Genomic DNA, 15,772 nt, shown 5'->3' on the forward strand with positions numbered 1-15,772 from the left:
CAGAAAAAGCCGCCGCCGCACCCCGACCACACCGCACCGAGCAGCTGCGCGCACCAGCTCTCACTCCGCAACCACCACTCCTCCTCCTCCTCCGACCCCAACGCGCCGCCCACCCAACCAACAACCTCCCCCACCCTCCCCACCGCCTTATCCGCCGCCGGCGGCTTCCCCCTCTCCACCATGCAAGGCTTCAACATGGGGCGGTACTACGCGCCATCCACGAGCGCCGCCCCCACCTTCAACAACACGTCATCTTCCCACCCACTCGGGGCGCGCGCGCGCAAGCTGCGCAGCTCAGGCGCGCTCGTGGTGCGCTTCGAGATGCCGTTCGCGGTGTGGTGCGACGGGTGCGGGCCGGCGCCGGCGCTCATCGGGCAGGGGGTGCGGTTCAACGCGGAGAAGCGGCGGGTGGGCGCGCACCACTCGACGCCCGTGTGGGAGTTTGCGATGCGGCACGCGGCGTGCGGGGGCAGCATCGTGGTGCGGACGGACCCGGCGAGGGCGGAGTACGTGGTGGTCAGTGGGGGGAGGAGGAGGGATTATGGGGGTGGGGATAAGGGTGGGAAGAATGGGGGTGAGGAGGCGGAGGGGGAGTATTACGAGGGGTTGTTGGGGGAGGGGGGTGGCGGTGGGAGGGGGGAGATTCTGGCGCCGGAGGAGGTGGCGAGGAGGAAGGGCGATGCGATGGCGGCGCTGGAGGGGCGCAAGGGGGAGAAGGAGAAGAAGGCGTGGGAGGAGAGTCGCGTCGAGGAGCTGAGGCGGATGCGGGAAAAGGACTGGGCGGATCCGTACGCGGCGAACAAGAAGCTGCGCAAGCCGTTTCGGGAGATGCGGAAGGAGCGGGAGAAGGAGGAGGGCGTGAAGGAGGAGCTGCAGGAGCGGTTCGGGCTCGGGCTGGAGATTGTCGACGAGAGAGAGGAGGACCGGAGGAGGGCGAAGCTGATCGACTTTGGCGATGGTGACGCGAGGGACGATGGGGATGTTGACGCTGCCGCCCTGAAGGCTGCATCGAGGCCGCTGTTCGGAGAGGAGGCGCCGAGTAACGCTTTGCCGACACAGAAGACGAAGGGCAAGACGAAGGCTCAGCGGGCCGCCGAGTTGAGCAGGCAGACGCTTCAGCAGAAGCTCAAGGGCAATACCAGAGCCGCAATGGACCCCTTCTCGGCGGAGAAGACTCGCATCGGGCCACCCACCATTGCTGGCATCAAGAGGAAGCGCGCAGTCACTACCGGGGATCTCACAGACAGCGCCAGCCGCGATACAACTCCAGAATCGCCGTTCCGACCAAACAAGGCCCCATCTGAAAGGAAGACTTTGGCATTAGTGGATTATGGCTCGGATGATGAGTGAACCCTCTCTCTTCCCACGTCATGTAACTTGTTGTACGAATGGATGGATTGAGAGGGAACGAGAGAGGCATAGAAGATGGCGTTTTATATACCCCGCGCTCCATCGCGCATGTTTCAATATACAAGCATGACTATAGTGTTCTTCTCTTTCCTTTCCACTAAAAGTTATTGATCTACAGCTTACCGCTCTAATACCTTTTCATCTTGCCTTGAATATTTTACGTCGCGATGCTATTTACATGAATGGTATCTTGGTAAAATGCTGAAAAAAAAAGTAAAATCCCAACCACGTTCATCCAACACCACCTACTATTGCTCAAACAACAAGCCCGCCGCCATCTCCACATTGCCTTCCGTCGCATTCAATGCCGCCACCGCCCTCTGCCTACCGAACCCCAGCTCCACCAACTGCTCAACCGCCTCCGGCCACGGGACCTGCGGCTCCGGGGCCACCGGCACATGCGCCGGCGGCGCGCTCCTCTCAACACCCCTGCCGGCGTCGACGTCCGCCGCGGGCGGCAACGCACGCCTCACCACCCTCCCCACGCGCTTCGCCCACTCCCACGGCCTGCTCTCACGCGGCGCATCGTCGTAGTCGCCGCGGCCGCACGCCCCCTCGGCGCCACCATCCCTCGACCCGGCATTGAAGTACTCCCAGCCCATGACGCCGCCAAAACACCTGGCGTCCGGCCCCGCGCCGCCAGGAAGACGATGATGCTGCGGAAACTTGGCGCGACACACCCTCAGCACGTCCTCGAGCACGCGGCACTCGACGAAGCCGGAGCCGCCGTTGCCGGCATTCGTCAGCACGCCGAGGACGACCTTCTGCGGGGGCCAGCCGGCGGCGACGACGGCCTCCCACAGGCGGGCGTCGCGGGCGTCGCCCCAGCCGTTGTAAAACTGCGCGTTGTACCACGACACGAGCGCGCCGTGGCCGGCCTCGAGCGCGAAGTGGTTGAAGCCGCTGAGGTGCGGCAGGCTCTGCGGGAGCGTCATGGGCGGCGCCGTGGGCAGGCCCGTCGCCGGGTCCGAGGGGACGTACGACGTCGGCGGCAGGCGCATGTCCGGGACGAGGGCGGTGGCGACGGGCGCGAGGGTGGTGAGGAAGGAGGGGCCGAAGTCGGCGCGGAGGCGGGCGAGGAGGCGGAGGAGCGTGGGCAGCGCGATGGCCTCTTCGACGTCGAGGTCGAGGCCGTCGAGGCGCCGTCGCCGGATCAGGTCGCGGAGCGGCGTGTAGTAGGCTTCGAACTGTGGGGTGCCGGGTGGGCGCGCGGATGCGCCCCGTCTCGTCAGCTTTTGAGATACTATATATATATACCTCGTGGTGTTTCGCGGACACGCTGGGATGAACGGTGGAGGGATGGATGGGACCCGACAGACTTACCTCCGCCGCGCTCCCCTGCAGCCGCTGATAACTCCCCTTCGCTGCGCCGCCCAGCATCCCCATCACCTTGACGCCCGCGCCCTGCAGCCAGCCCACCTCCGCCCACAGCGTGTCGAACTTGGGGCTGTCGGGAGGGTCATCGTTCAGCGTGATGTTGCCGGCTCCTTCGTTCAGGTGTATCGCCGCGACGATGACGTGCGTGACGCCCGTGTTGTGCGTGATGAGCGGGAGGAGCGAGACGGGTTCTTGCGGCTGCGGACCCGGCTTGTGGTGCGTCTGCGCGTAGAGGACGAAGCGCGGGAGCGGGTCGTTCGAGGGGTGGAGAAGCTGTTCTTCTTGTTGCTGGTCGGCGAGCGGTTGTTGTTGTTGTTGTGGTGGTGGGGGCGGGGTGGGTGGCATTGAAGGGAATCGGAATGCACGCGGAGTGGAGACAAGACTTGGTGGGTCTTGGGAGAGGGGACGGGGAAGAACAAAGTACAGTGATGTGAGGGAGGTGTTGTGGAATACGTTCGGAAAAGGCGGCTCAGTTGGCGGAGTGGGGTCACGCAAGGCACGGAGGGGCTTGGGCTTGCCGGAGGATCAACGCATGGTGCGGGGCACACCCATGGGACGCCAAGCGACGATGTGGTCTCCGGGTTGCTGGGTACGTGCTAGTACACCGAACATGCAAGGAAGAGGCCTCGACGAGACCCAGGCTTGTGTGACTCGCATGTTAGAGATTGAAACCTATGTGGCCAGGGACAGTGAAACGTCCCGCTTCGTTTTCTTACGCAAATTGTGTCCTAGCTCAAACAAGTGCACCTGTCGAGAGCGAAGATCATGTATTTTACTCTATGAGAAAAACAAAAAAGGCTGGAAAAACAACACGCTTGCTCAGAAAAAGTTTCCAATCACCAGGCTAGGCTGGTGTCCAAGAGCGCTTCATAAAGGCGGCATTACGTAGAAATGTTTCTTCAAGGTCGAATCCAACAGTAACAATAGGGTCGTGAAATCAATGGATCCCCACAGCAATCAAGCCTTCTTCTCGACCGCGCTGGCAGGCTCGCTGGTCGGGGCACTGGCCACGGCCGGGCTCTCTGTTGTCTCACCGCCGGTGATGCCCTGCGTCTGGAGCGGCGAGGGCGTCTTTTCATCCGACGGCGTGGTAGGGGTGGCACTCAGCGTGGTGCTGGCGGCCCTGCTGCCTGCAGGGCTGATGGGCGAGTCGTTGGTGGCCGTCCCGATGCACGAGCGGAGCGTCTCGTACCACTTCTCGGCGTCCGACGGCGTGTGCGCCTTGAAGGCGAACTCGTGCGTCATGGAGAAGGCGTTGCCGACCTTGCCCTTGGACACGTCCTTGCCCTTGACGTTGAACTTGTTGCCGTCAATGGCGCCGATGACGCAGTCGGGCAGGTACAGCGAGATTTCGGGCTCCGGGTCCTTGGCGAAGTCGTCGTCCGTCTTGAACTCGTGCAGGAATTTGGCCGGCGAGACGACGTAATAGTTCGTGTTGTAGCTGCGCAACATCTTGCCGCGACGCTCCAGCGAGCCTGCGATCAGCGGTTGCGTCGCGCGGTGGCCCTGGTTGGGGAAGGAGATGTTGGACACGGCACGCGGCGGGGCATTGGGGTCGATCAGGATGTGAGTGTTGCGCTGGATGAAGCCTGAAATCACCGCCAAGTCAGCGTCCATCCCTCAGTCGCTTGGTGTCGTTCGCTACTCACCCTGCCACTCGTAGTCAAGGGGTATGCACTGCGCGGTGCCCACGATGTCGTTGTACATGGCCTTGGTCTGATCCTGCTGGCCGGTCAAGATCTTCGCCATGGCCTCCAATCCCTGCTGCATCGTCTGGATGACATGGCCCTCGAACTGCGAGAAGTTGCCCTGGACCGCCAGCAGGTCCTGGCGGTTGTTGTTCTCCTCGATGACCTGCTTGTTCAGTCGGTGCATCACCTGGCGCTGCAGCACGTACGGGTCCTCCGACGCCGTCATGCGCCCGCCCTGGGAGTCGAACGCCGCCGCATGCTGCCCCAGCAATTCAATGTGCTTCTGCGTCACGGCGCGCGCCTTGTCCACGACCTTCCCCTGCTTGCCCGCGCCCTTGGTGAGCTCCTTGTTCTTGTTCTTGATCTCGGCGTGCAGGCGCTCGAACGACGGCAGCACCTGGCCCTTCAGCGCCTTGGCCGTTTCGTTGTGTGCATTGGAGATTCCCTGATTACCCGCCGCAGGTCAGCCGATTGTCGTTCCACTTGCTTTGCGCAATGGGTTCCTCTTACCTGGGTGTTCGAGCGGATGTTGTCGAACATGCCGGCCATTCCGCCCAGGTTCTGGTCGAAGTGGTGCGCTTCCCTCAAGGGGTTCGAGACGGTCTGATATTATGTCGTGAGTAACCTGCGCCCGCGCGACCTCTGCGAAAGCCTTGCGCACCTTCAGAACCTTCTCATACTCCTTCGCCTGGTTGAGCTGCAGCTTCTCGGTCGCGGTGATGTACTCCTCGAGGTAACCGCACGCGTGCTTCCATGCCTGGAGGCGCTCCTGGAAGAGCTTCGTCACCTGTTGCAACGCGAAAAGTGGTGTGTTAGCGCGCGCTGTACCTTTTCTCCTATTGTGGTCGCGAGGACTCCGTGTTTGCAGCACGAACCTCGTTGGTGTCTTCATCGCCGATCACGCCCTCCTCGCCCATCGTAGTGGTGGTCGTGCTGCGCGTGGGCAGCGTGCTTTCAGTCGGGCTCGCCATTGTGGTGTCGTGACGTAGTCTAGTAATGCGAGCGGGGTTGGGGAAAAGTCGCGAGGATTCGCAGTGGAAGGGGAGCGGAACGGGGCGCAAATATATGGGTGGGGTGGGGAAATTAGAAGATTTGAGGGTGGTGGTCAATAGTAAAATGGCAGGCCGCTCAAGGGGGTGGTTGTCTTGGCCGAGCCGCCGCGTCAGAGGCGCCCAGGGGTTATGTGCAAATGGGACCACGGCAGCTGAAGGTGGGACATCTGGGCCATTGTGTAAGAGCGGTTGCGTGGGACCGTAGGATGAAGTCACCAGTAGCGCCAGCGCCGAACATCACTTGGCTAGACCCTGAAATGCTTGTGATTTTCATTCCACCGATCCCGCATGCGCCAGTCTGGAGCGGCGGAGATGCTTGGGATCTTTGCAGGGAATCCCAACACGTCATCGTGCAGGGGTCACCTGCTATCGCTCTTTCAAGCCACCACGCCAGACATCGCCGCCTTCCTCTTTGAAGAATCACACACATGATGCAGTCGCGTGCGGGTCCATTAGCCATGTTTCATTAGGAAGATACTAAAAATTTTGCTACTCTGTCGTGCTCAAAACCAAAACGGTATGTATTAGTTTTGTATGTGATTGCCAACGCCGAATCCATGCTGACATGCCGGAGGTGGGTATCGTCCGCGCCAGTCTCCTATCTATAACATCCAAAAGAATAATAATAAAAACATCAAACAACGTCCAAAACCGTCTAGAAGAATTCAAAAGCACATCGGAGTATCAATGGCTAACGTGGGCAGCCTCGGGGCGCAGTGCACGATTAAACGCCGTATTGCGCTCCGTCTCCTCTGTAAGCGTGGCCAAGCTGCCGGTCGGAGATGGAGTCGTCTCCCTGCTTCCACGTAAGTGTGCTTGCCCAGGTCGTGGCGGTTCATGCACAGGACTTGCTGGTCTGCTCGTCGCCACAGCATATGTCGGAAGATCTTCGCTGATCGGTGTGCGCAGCGGGGTGCGTAGCGCTGTGTTGTAACTGGGAATCCGCGCCAGAGCCTCCATGTCGTATGAGATGGTGTCCACTGGCGGGAAGTAACTCGGACTGTCGCGACTGTCGCGAGTGCGGTGCATGCTGTTGTGCGATTGGCGGCCGCTGTTATTTCCGGAATTACTCGATTCGTTGCCCGCCGGGCTAATGGGGGCCGAGCTCTCATAGCCGTTGTGTGGCGTGTTGGTGCCAGAAGAATGCCGCGAGTAGCTGTTGTTCCGCGAGTTCAGACCGCTGTTGTTCTGCGAGATGCTGAGGCGTGTCAGGCGCGAGTGCAGTTGACTGGCAGAGGCGCCCACTCCACCCGCAACAGTAGTGTCCATCGAGGGTAGATCCTCAACAGAGTTTCTCCGGCTCTGCGCGTAGTACGGTGTAACGTAGCCACTCTGGTTAGGAGAGCCGTGCCAACCGCCAGGGGTTCTGAATCCGCTCGGATCAATGTCTCTGTACATCTGATCCAACTGGTGCTCCGCATAAGTGGGGGGTGCAGCCTGAGTGGCCTCGGCGTGCATGGCCGCTTCAACTGCAGAGCCCGAGATAGCAGCCAGGACCTGCTGATCCTCTCCGATCGGGAGATTGGGTGAGATGAACAGAACACAGTTGTTCTTGACAAGAAGCTGTGCCAAAGTCAGCAAAGATGGGTTAAGAAGCAGAGCATACGGAAAGTCCTTACTTGACTGGTGTGACCCTCCGGGTTGTGCAGATTTACGTAGAGCTTGATCTTGTGATCTATTCTGATGAAGTCCGTCTCCACGTTCTGCCTGCACTTCTTCAGAGACTTGGGAAACGGTATTGCCAGCTTGAACTTGAAAGATTCGTCGAACGGGTGGTCGTCGTCCTCGTCGGTCATCCTCTGCTCGGCGTCGGTGGGCATCTCAAACTCGTCCTTTGCAACGATGGCATCCCAGGAGTGCGGGATGTTTCGCTCGCCCTGAATCGCGTTCAGAACGACGTGTTCGTGAAGTTCCATCTTGATCTTTCCGATGGTAACACCCTTCTTCAACGGAATCAACTGGAAGTCCGCGATAGCCTGCGTTCCGTAGATGAAATTCGTTTGCGGAATGGTGATCTTGTAGCACAGCTTGTCGGCCCACACATCTTCGTTGGTCTGGATTCACATGTTAGTGGGGCGGACTCTCGGTGATGTCAGAGGAAAGGGTGGAGACGCCGGTACAGAGACCGGGCCATACCCAGCCACCCCTCCGGATAAGATGTGATTTACCTGTTCCATCGCGGCATCGGACAGGATCTCTGACGCCAGCGTCCGGATAATTCTCAAGTGCTTGTCCGCGTACAGCGTCTTGGCCATCATGCCGCGGTCCATTGTCGCGTGAAGGTTGTAAACAATGTAGCTGCCGGCAAGACCCTCGACGCTCTCCGGCAACGAACCCCTCAGCGTGAACTTGAAGTTCCACTCGTGGACGCCCGGGCCCATGTGATGCACAGTCTTCTTGACGGCGAGATCCGTGGGGTAGATCTGCAGATGCTCCCGGAGAAATTCATCTTTGTAGACGATCTGCTGCGGATTGACGGCGTTCGTGAGCCAGCTGCAACAGGGCCGTCGTTAGCAGGCGGATTCCCCCGTGGTTGGCAGAAGGCGCAGTGGGCGCACTTACGAGACTTTGCGCGTGCCAATAAGAGACAATTTGATAGAGCGGACCGGAATCGAGTCGTGGTTTGTCAGGACCAGCTTTCCGGTAAGAGTGGCGGACTCGGCGTGGTGCGCGTCGCCCTGGAAAACAATGAAAGGCGAGTCCGGTCTGTAGGGAGGCTGTTAGTGATAAGACGGCAGAACAAAAGACAGGCACAACTGAGGAAGGACAAGGCGGCGGGGATCAGGGTAGGGACAAGCCTAGATCACGGCGTAGGCAAGTGAAGTAGGGGAATTGTCGGTTGGAAGCCCCCAGGAATGGAGCCCACGGGGCTCTGAAAGGTTCAACGAGGTTGTGCAAAAATTCGTACCTGATTTCCAGCACCGGCTTGGACTTGCCGCCGCCAAAGACCTTGGGGGTCGCGACCATGGTTGCGGAGGAAAAAGCGCCAGAAGCTGGCGGAGAGTTGGTGGGTCTGGTAGAGGCGAAGCTTGGTGGGCGGTGGCGGAGGCGAGAGACGTGAGCTTGTGCCCTGGTGGTGCACCGCGTGAGAAATAATTAAGTAGGCGTGCAGTCAGAAGTCCGTGAGGCGATCGTCGAAATCATGCGACTGTCTTGATACTGCAGGAGCTCGCTGCAGCTCTGGGTGCAGCAGGCCAGACAGACGCGCCTTCAGTTGGTAGCGGCGATGGGGGGGTGCGTGCAATATGACAGGACAGGCCGTGGTGGGTATGGGAGCTCTCCGAGACAAAGCAGGTATGCCGATAGCGGTCACACACGACCGAGATGCGCGGGTGACGTGATATGTCAGGTCAATCAAGCGGCGGGATCAACGCGCGATGCGCGGGAGGTGCAGACCAGCAGGGCTGGCGCGGCGTGGGACTGCAGGAGGGCGCGTTAGGATGCAGCGGCGCGGGATGCAGTCCCTTCTTCAACGCGGTGGCGGCCACGGGCGTCCCGAAAGCACACGAGAATAAAGTGGCTCCGCGGCGGCGCTTGATTGCGCGGACGGGGCCCCGAGGCCGCTCCTGATCAAAGCAGCGTGGCAGCGCCCAGTCGGCGATAGAGCGATGACGTTTTTGCAGCGAAGCTTGGGAGAAAAACTTATCTCCCGCCACAGCGAGCGGCATCCAGCCGCCTGTGCTGCCCGGCCGGAGCGCAAGATAGGCTGGAAATGGCGCCGACAATTCGCGAAGCCTCCGCCGGACCCGCTTGCGGCAAGCTCAGGGTGCCTGCGCGCGCGGAAAAGGGCTCACTCATGTGAAGGCACAAAGGGCTGTGCGTCCTCCCTATTGCGGCTCCAGACCACCCAAGGCGGAGCCCAGCACGGGCACTGCCGCGCTGGCACGCTCCCGGCGTCGAACGCCTGCACATGCGCGTCGCCCATCGCCATTCTGCTCGTAATAATATCGCGCATGCAGGTGAAGCGAAACGTTTCACACTGTTTTTTCTGCGAGTTGAGCCCTGCCACGCCTGCCCACGACCGCCCACGACCGCCCACGACCATTCCCGCGCTCGGCTGCCGCGCCGGACGTGTCGAACCATCGAATGACACTGACGAAAGTATCATGCCCTCGCTGCGCCCGCGACGCCCGCACGCCCTGCATCCGTCCGCCTCGGGCAGAGATCTCCTATATACACTCGAAACCGCAGTCGACGCCGGCTGACCTGCCCGCTTCCGCCGCCGCGCTGTCGGCGTCGCGCCGGGCCATGTGTCACGATGCCACGATGCCAGCCCGCCGGCCTCCTACGTGCTGCCTGTCGTCGACGGCGCCGTCTCGCTTCCTTCGGCGCCCTCCTTGGGCCGGTCCCACGTGCGTATATGCCCTGGATATCCATGGCTGGTCAGCATCTAGATCTGCACTCGGAAGCGCAGCCGCTACGGCTGTGGCGGGTTCCTGCACGCAAGTGGGCCGTATCGGCCCAATGCCGCTGCGCAGGCCCGGCCGGCAGATAAGCGCGAAGAAATCTTTGTCTCACCGTTCTCGCAAGAGGTCAGAATGCAATCTTCCTCGAACCCAAGCCAGCAAAGTGGGTGCTCGTCAACAGATTTTGCCTGCTCACACCGGTCGCGTTAGCCCCGGCTGTTCTGATGGATGCTGCCGGCCCGTTCGCTAGGCCCGGCGCGAATGCCCTGCTCACCATCACCGGCGGTAACATGGCCGTTCGGGCCCGAGGCTCGACAGGGTGCACAACCTGCTCGCCGCCGTCTGCGCTGCCCGTCGTGAGATTCGAGTCCGATCGCAGCCGAGTCGTCGAGCTGTCCGCCCGGGTTCGCGGCTGCGGGAGATGCGACGAGATGCTGCCTCTTGCGCGGACCGATGCCTGTCACTCGCAGCACCCTGTTAGCAAAGCCTCCACCGAAATCTGTCGCGAATATGTGGATCTACACGGGGCCCTACCGCTCGCGGCCTGTGCAGCATCCCAACGCTGAAGTCCCACAGCAGAAGCCTGCAGTCCTCGCCCACGCTGCCAAATCGGTAGTTGCGATCGTCGCACCGCCACGGGTCGAAGGCTACACCCGAGACCCACGAGTTGTGACCTTGGCACCGTGCGACGAGCATGCTGTCTTCCAGCGACCAGATGGACACGAGGTCATCCTGCCCGCCAGTCACCACATATCTCCCGTCCGGCGACCAGCATACGCAGATCAGCCCCCCGTAGTAGCTGCTGAAAACGTCGAGGAGCCTGCGAGCACATTAGCCGGTGCGGGACCCACGCAGGGGCCGAGTCTACCTACTGCTCCTTCAAATAATCGATGATGCGTAGCGAGCCGTCCTCCGACACGATCGCCAGATGCCTGTTGTCTGGCGAAAATGCAAACGCGTTGATCTTGGTGCTCGAGACCTTCCAGACCGCGACCGGGTTGCTTTTCTGGTTCCTTGATTGGACCGACTTCTTGATATGCAGTGACGTGCTCTCATCCTTGTCGCTCGCCGGCTTATCATTTGGCAGGTTCGTCTCCTCGGAAACGAATGGAGCATCCTCCTTCTCCTTGTCGTATACCACCAACGTCCCATCCATGTGGGCCGCAAGAAACAGATTATCAGAATTTGGCAGCCAGCGGATCTCCGAAACCGCGCTTCCATTTATAACTCCCTACAGAGAGTCAGTCATCATCCTTTTTCTTTGTCTTTTATTTTGGGAAGCCTCCTCTCTGGACTTTCACATGCCGCTGGAAATCATGCTCCGTTGGACATGCAAAGACGCGTGGCATCTGGCAGAGCGGGCGCAAGTCGGTCTTGCAAGTGAACCACTCATCCCTTATCAAGAGAGTCTCACTCCCGCTGACTTCCGCTCTTCCGCCGAACCGCTCTTTTGCGGTGTCCACGAAAGCAGCCGGCCAATGGTCGCGAGAGGAGGCCACGACGTGCAGTAGTTCTTACGTTCTTGTTGATGCGGGCGTATTTCTGCGACATTGGCTCGTACCATATTATGTCGCCCGTCGAGAAGCCCAGGACGATATCGATATGGTTGCTGAGTTTGGTGACCTTATTTACGTCATGACACAATGCATGTGCTTTCGTGAACAGGATCTTGGTCAAATGCTCATCCTGCAGCAGTGTGAGCCTTCCACAAAATGGCGACCGTACCGTCCTCGACCAACCTTGGTAGTAGCAGAAAGATCCAGCCACTGGAGCGCTCTGTTCACATTCGCGAATGCCATTAACCCGTCTGCAGCCCTCTCCTGTAAGCGCTTTTGCAGAGCCTCGTGTGGAATAACTCTTGATACAAATGACGAATTGCTTTTAATTATATTGTTCTTCGGTTTCCGCCGCTTCAACGGATCCTTGGATTCCTTGCCGTTTGGAATGAGGAGAGATGGGTTTCCCTCCCCAAAGGAAGGGACCGAGCCGAAACCATTGCTTCTAGTATATGGCGAGCTGAAGTCACTGCCAGCACTGTGCGATTCTTGGGGGTTCTCTGCGATGCTTGGGGGCATTCCAGACAGGGCGCTGGCGGTGGTGTCGGAGCGTTGCAACCGGGGAAATTGGCTCGGCCGCGGGGAAAGTATTGTTAGGCAAAGCTTGGTCCCTGCGGAAGGGGGCGAGGGCGTGGTCGCCAGCGGGTTGGGGTTATGGACGGGCGCTTCGGAGGGATGCGGAGGAGGGGTCGCCAGGTGAAGGCTGTCTTTCAAGACGTAGGTACCTGGCATGGTAAAACGATGAGGACGCAGCAGAGCGCATGAGACGGGAAACTGGCATTACCTTCGCCAACCACAAGTTGATGTTCAGGCCCCGTAGGGTGACTGAGCACGTTGTTCGTCTCGATGACTGGCTGTCCTGGCATCCCCAGGCCATACTGGCTGCTGGGGAAGCGCGGGGGAGGGGGCAGCACGAACATGTCGCCCTGTTCTGCACAAGTCCTCCCTTATCGGATGATGCCCAGCGCCAATGGGAGGGTTGCGATCTGCTGCGGTGACTCTGCGACGCTCACACGTCCAGCAACGTGCAAAAGCTTGGGAGGGTTGGTGGCGCGCGGCGCGGAGCGGAGCGGTGGTCGCGGGAGGTAGGGCTCGCGCATATGAATCAGGACGGACGGGCGGCGATGATGTAGGAACACGATCTCGGCGGGTGGGAGTGTGGGGAGGCGTACTACGCACGCGCCGCGTCCGGCCGTCAGCTGGAGGGAGCGGCTAAATGCGAAAAGCGAGAGGCGTCTCCGTAGACATGTCGCAGCGACAAGAGAGGCGCTGTGGGGGATGAAGAAAGCTTGCGCGAGAACAGCGGCCGGTGGTTCTAAGCGCGCGCAATCACCGCGGAGCTCGGTACTGGAAGCAATGCTACAGTAGGCTCCCAAGTCGCTTGGCCCCAGTCGCGGCCCTGGCATTGGAGTTGATGGCAGACCGGGGCCCACCACGGTTGCCGATGAGAGGGTCCGTGCCACATTACGAAGAACCACTTACTAAGCGTAATCTTCTCGCGGAGAGCGACTTTTCGTTGCGCTGTGAGCGTTTCTTCTTAATGTAGCATTCTGTTTACGCAGATAGCCGAATGCGGATATGGACATATCTATCCTCATTTCTGGGCTACATCTCCGTCCCGACGTGACTAGATTTAATTGTATATGTAGAGTGCAGTCTCGCTACAAGATAGACGTGAGCAGACTTGATTCTCTCATTGTGTTGCTACACAATAATAGATAGCACGAGCATCTTCTTCTCACAAGCGTGTTCTTCAGCGAATTATGGCATGGGTAAGAAGTAGTAAAGTTTATTCAACGGTCGTGGCCGTTTCCGCCAACCAACGGTACCCACCCGCTCGGTACGCTAAAATTTATGGGGAACCGAGCTGCGTCAGGCTCCGCGAAGCTCCAGCACCGCGCAACGCGGCGCGGCTCGCCGATAGCTTCTTCCCCAACAATGCGCCCGCAGCATGACAACCGTTCGCATTTGTGTTTGCGGTGACGAGGGCACTGGTATGCATATCCCGCCCTCCTACGCAGCCATCCGCGGCTTGCTGACTACAAACCTTAGGGAAGAGCTCGCTCATCACCTCCCTCGTCAAGGACGTCTTCGTCCCGAAGATCCAGAGCGTCCTGCCGCCGGTGACGCTGCCTCCCACGCTGGGCACCCCGGAGAATGTTACCACTACCGTCGTCGATACCTCTGCCCTGCCGCAGGATCGCGACAAGCTGCGCAAGGAGCTCCGCAAGTCCAACGCCATCCTCCTCGTCTACTCCGACCACTATAGCTATGAGCGCGTTGCGCTCTTTTGGATGCCCTACTTCCGCTCGCTCGGCGTGAACGTGCCGGTAGTCCTCTGTGCCAATAAGTCTGATCTGCAGACAAATGGAAGTACCTCGCAGGTGGTGGCTGATGAGATGCTGCCGGTGATGAACGAATTCAAGGAGATCGATTCATGCATCCGTACGAGCGCCAAAGAGCACCACAACATAAATGAGGTCTTCTTCCTCTGTCAAAAGGCAGTCACGCACCCGATTGCTCCTCTGTACGATTCTAAGGAAGCGAACCTCAAGCCAGCTGCGGTGGCAGCTCTGCGGCGGATATTCTATCTTTGTGACAGGGATCAGGATGGCGTTCTCAATGACACAGAGATGCACGCGTTCCAGTTGAAGTGCTTCGAAAAGCCGTTGTCTGAAGACGACCTCATGAACATCAAACGGTCAATCCAAAAACTAGCTCCGGAATCTGCCATTGAGAAGGGCATCAACGAGAAAGGCTTCTTGCTGCTGCATAAGATCTTTGCTGAGAAAGGGCGTCACGAAACAATCTGGATCATCTTGCGCAAATATCAGTATACTGACAGTCTAAGCCTCAAAGACACCTTTCTGCACCCCAAGTTCGATGTTCCCCAGTACTCTTCTGCGGAGCTGAGCCCCGCCGGCTACCGCTTCTTCGTCGACCTCTTCCTCCTCCACGACAAGGACAACGATGGCGGGCTCAACGATGCCGAATTAGCGACCTTGTTTCTGCCTACGCCTGGGCCACCTCCGTCCTGGGTGGATTCAGCCTTCCCGTCATGTACAGTACGCAATGAAGCGGGGTACATCACACTTCAAGGCTGGCTTGCACAGTGGAGTATGACGACTTTTGAGGAGCCAAAAACCACCCTTGAGTATCTTGCCTACCTTGGGTTCGAGAGCTCGGACCGTGGCGGCACTACTGCCGCACTCAAGGCTACGAAGGCACGCAAGAGGCGCAACCGTCCTGGCCGAGTTGAGCGGAACGTGGTGCTCTGTTACGTCCTCGGTGCAAGCGGCAGCGGTAAGAGCTCGCTGCTCAACGCGTTTCTCAGCAGGCCGTTCAGCCCAATGCACTACCCTACAATCAAGCCGCACTCGGCGGTGAATAGCGTCGAGCTTCAGGGAGGAAAGCAGTGCTACTTGATTCTGGAAGAGCTTGGGGAACTCGAGCCTGCGATCTTGGAGAACAAGGCCAAACTCGATGCGTGCGATCTCCTCTGCTACACGTACGATTCAAGCGATCCAGATAGCTTCGACTACATCGTGCAGCTCCGAAAGAAATACCCACACCTTGACTCTCTGCCGGCCGTGTACACGGCGCTGAAAGCCGACCAAGACAAGGCAATGCAGCGGACTGAGATGCAACCGGACGAGCACACCAGTGCGCTAAACATGGCAGCACCGCTCCACGTCTCGGTGACGTGGAACACGATCTCCGAATTCTTCGTACACGTGAGTACCATCCTCCTATTTGTGCCAAGTCCAGAGTGAAACAGATCGCTGAAACACCAAAACGCCCAGCTTGCTGAGTGCGCTACGCATCCATCTACCGCATTTCCCAAGTCAGACGAGGAGCCGGTGGACAACACCAGTTTGTATCTCGCCCTGGGGGCAACGGTCTGCGCCGCGGCCGCGTTCGTGTTCATTTGGAGGAAGAACTCGACGGTCGCTTGAAGTAAAACGAAGACAATGCGAGGTACGGTGTTCCTGTGGACCTTTTTTCTGGCTGCGATGCTCTTAGGGTGCAGAGCTCGGACGGCGCATGACGACTTGCATCCCCCTGTCATTTTACGGCTCACAGAACTCTCCTCTTTTCTGAAGCGGCTCGTCCGACGGGGAGCTGCGTGCTATAAATAAAAATCTTTAAACGGGCATGCGGTACACAAGTAATCTTAGGATTTCAGCCGTGGATGGTGATATTCCGCATAGGCGAGGGAGCTTCCAATGACGCGCGCCGGCTGGTGCGCCAGCAACGCGGCGGCTGCGCGCGGAACAATC

At 59.3% G+C, this 15,772-nt stretch overlaps 6 protein-coding genes across 6 annotated transcripts; 2 read left to right on the plus strand and 4 right to left on the minus strand.

Moving 5' to 3' along the window:
- Nucleotides 1–180: 180 nt before the first annotated feature.
- BKCO1_6200048 (uncharacterized protein) lies at nt 181–1,350 on the plus strand (the record flags this gene model as incomplete). Its single annotated transcript, XM_020278086.1, has 1 exon — nt 181–1,350. One exon carries the CDS (start codon nt 181–183, stop codon nt 1,348–1,350), a length of 1,170 nt encoding a protein of 389 aa, XP_020126587.1.
- Nucleotides 1,351–1,658: 308 nt separating this feature from the next.
- BKCO1_6200049 (glycoside hydrolase family 18 protein) lies at nt 1,659–3,132 on the minus strand (the record flags this gene model as incomplete). Its single annotated transcript, XM_020278087.1, has 2 exons — nt 1,659–2,597; nt 2,734–3,132. The coding sequence occupies 2 exons, from the start codon at nt 3,130–3,132 to the stop codon at nt 1,659–1,661; spliced, it is 1,338 nt and encodes a 445-aa protein (XP_020126586.1).
- Nucleotides 3,133–3,744: 612 nt separating this feature from the next.
- BKCO1_6200050 (ph domain protein) lies at nt 3,745–5,449 on the minus strand (the record flags this gene model as incomplete). Its single annotated transcript, XM_020278089.1, has 5 exons — nt 3,745–4,376; nt 4,437–4,923; nt 4,989–5,081; nt 5,140–5,265; nt 5,354–5,449. The coding sequence occupies 5 exons, from the start codon at nt 5,447–5,449 to the stop codon at nt 3,745–3,747; spliced, it is 1,434 nt and encodes a 477-aa protein (XP_020126612.1).
- A 765-nt stretch (nt 5,450–6,214) lies between these two features.
- BKCO1_6200051 (carbon catabolite repression protein) lies at nt 6,215–8,497 on the minus strand (the record flags this gene model as incomplete). Its single annotated transcript, XM_020278090.1, has 5 exons — nt 6,215–7,093; nt 7,150–7,584; nt 7,699–8,023; nt 8,093–8,236; nt 8,439–8,497. The coding sequence occupies 5 exons, from the start codon at nt 8,495–8,497 to the stop codon at nt 6,215–6,217; spliced, it is 1,842 nt and encodes a 613-aa protein (XP_020126613.1).
- Nucleotides 8,498–10,063: 1,566 nt separating this feature from the next.
- On the minus strand, nt 10,064–12,412 carry BKCO1_6200052 (catabolite repression protein crec; the record flags this gene model as incomplete). Its single annotated transcript, XM_020278091.1, has 6 exons — nt 10,064–10,393; nt 10,471–10,756; nt 10,809–11,167; nt 11,455–11,622; nt 11,676–12,217; nt 12,277–12,412. The coding sequence occupies 6 exons, from the start codon at nt 12,410–12,412 to the stop codon at nt 10,064–10,066; spliced, it is 1,821 nt and encodes a 606-aa protein (XP_020126614.1).
- Nucleotides 12,413–13,443: 1,031 nt separating this feature from the next.
- BKCO1_6200053 (mitochondrial rho gtpase) lies at nt 13,444–15,265 on the plus strand (the record flags this gene model as incomplete). The annotated part of the gene is made up of 2 exons (XM_020278092.1): nt 13,444–13,486; nt 13,545–15,265. 2 exons carry the CDS (start codon nt 13,444–13,446, stop codon nt 15,263–15,265), a joined length of 1,764 nt encoding a protein of 587 aa, XP_020126621.1.
- Nucleotides 15,266–15,772: the final 507 nt, after the last annotated feature.

Source organism: Diplodia corticola, assembly GCF_001883845.1.
Source record: "Diplodia corticola strain CBS 112549 chromosome Unknown scaffold62, whole genome shotgun sequence".
Lineage (NCBI taxonomy): Eukaryota > Fungi > Ascomycota > Dothideomycetes > Botryosphaeriales > Botryosphaeriaceae > Diplodia > Diplodia corticola.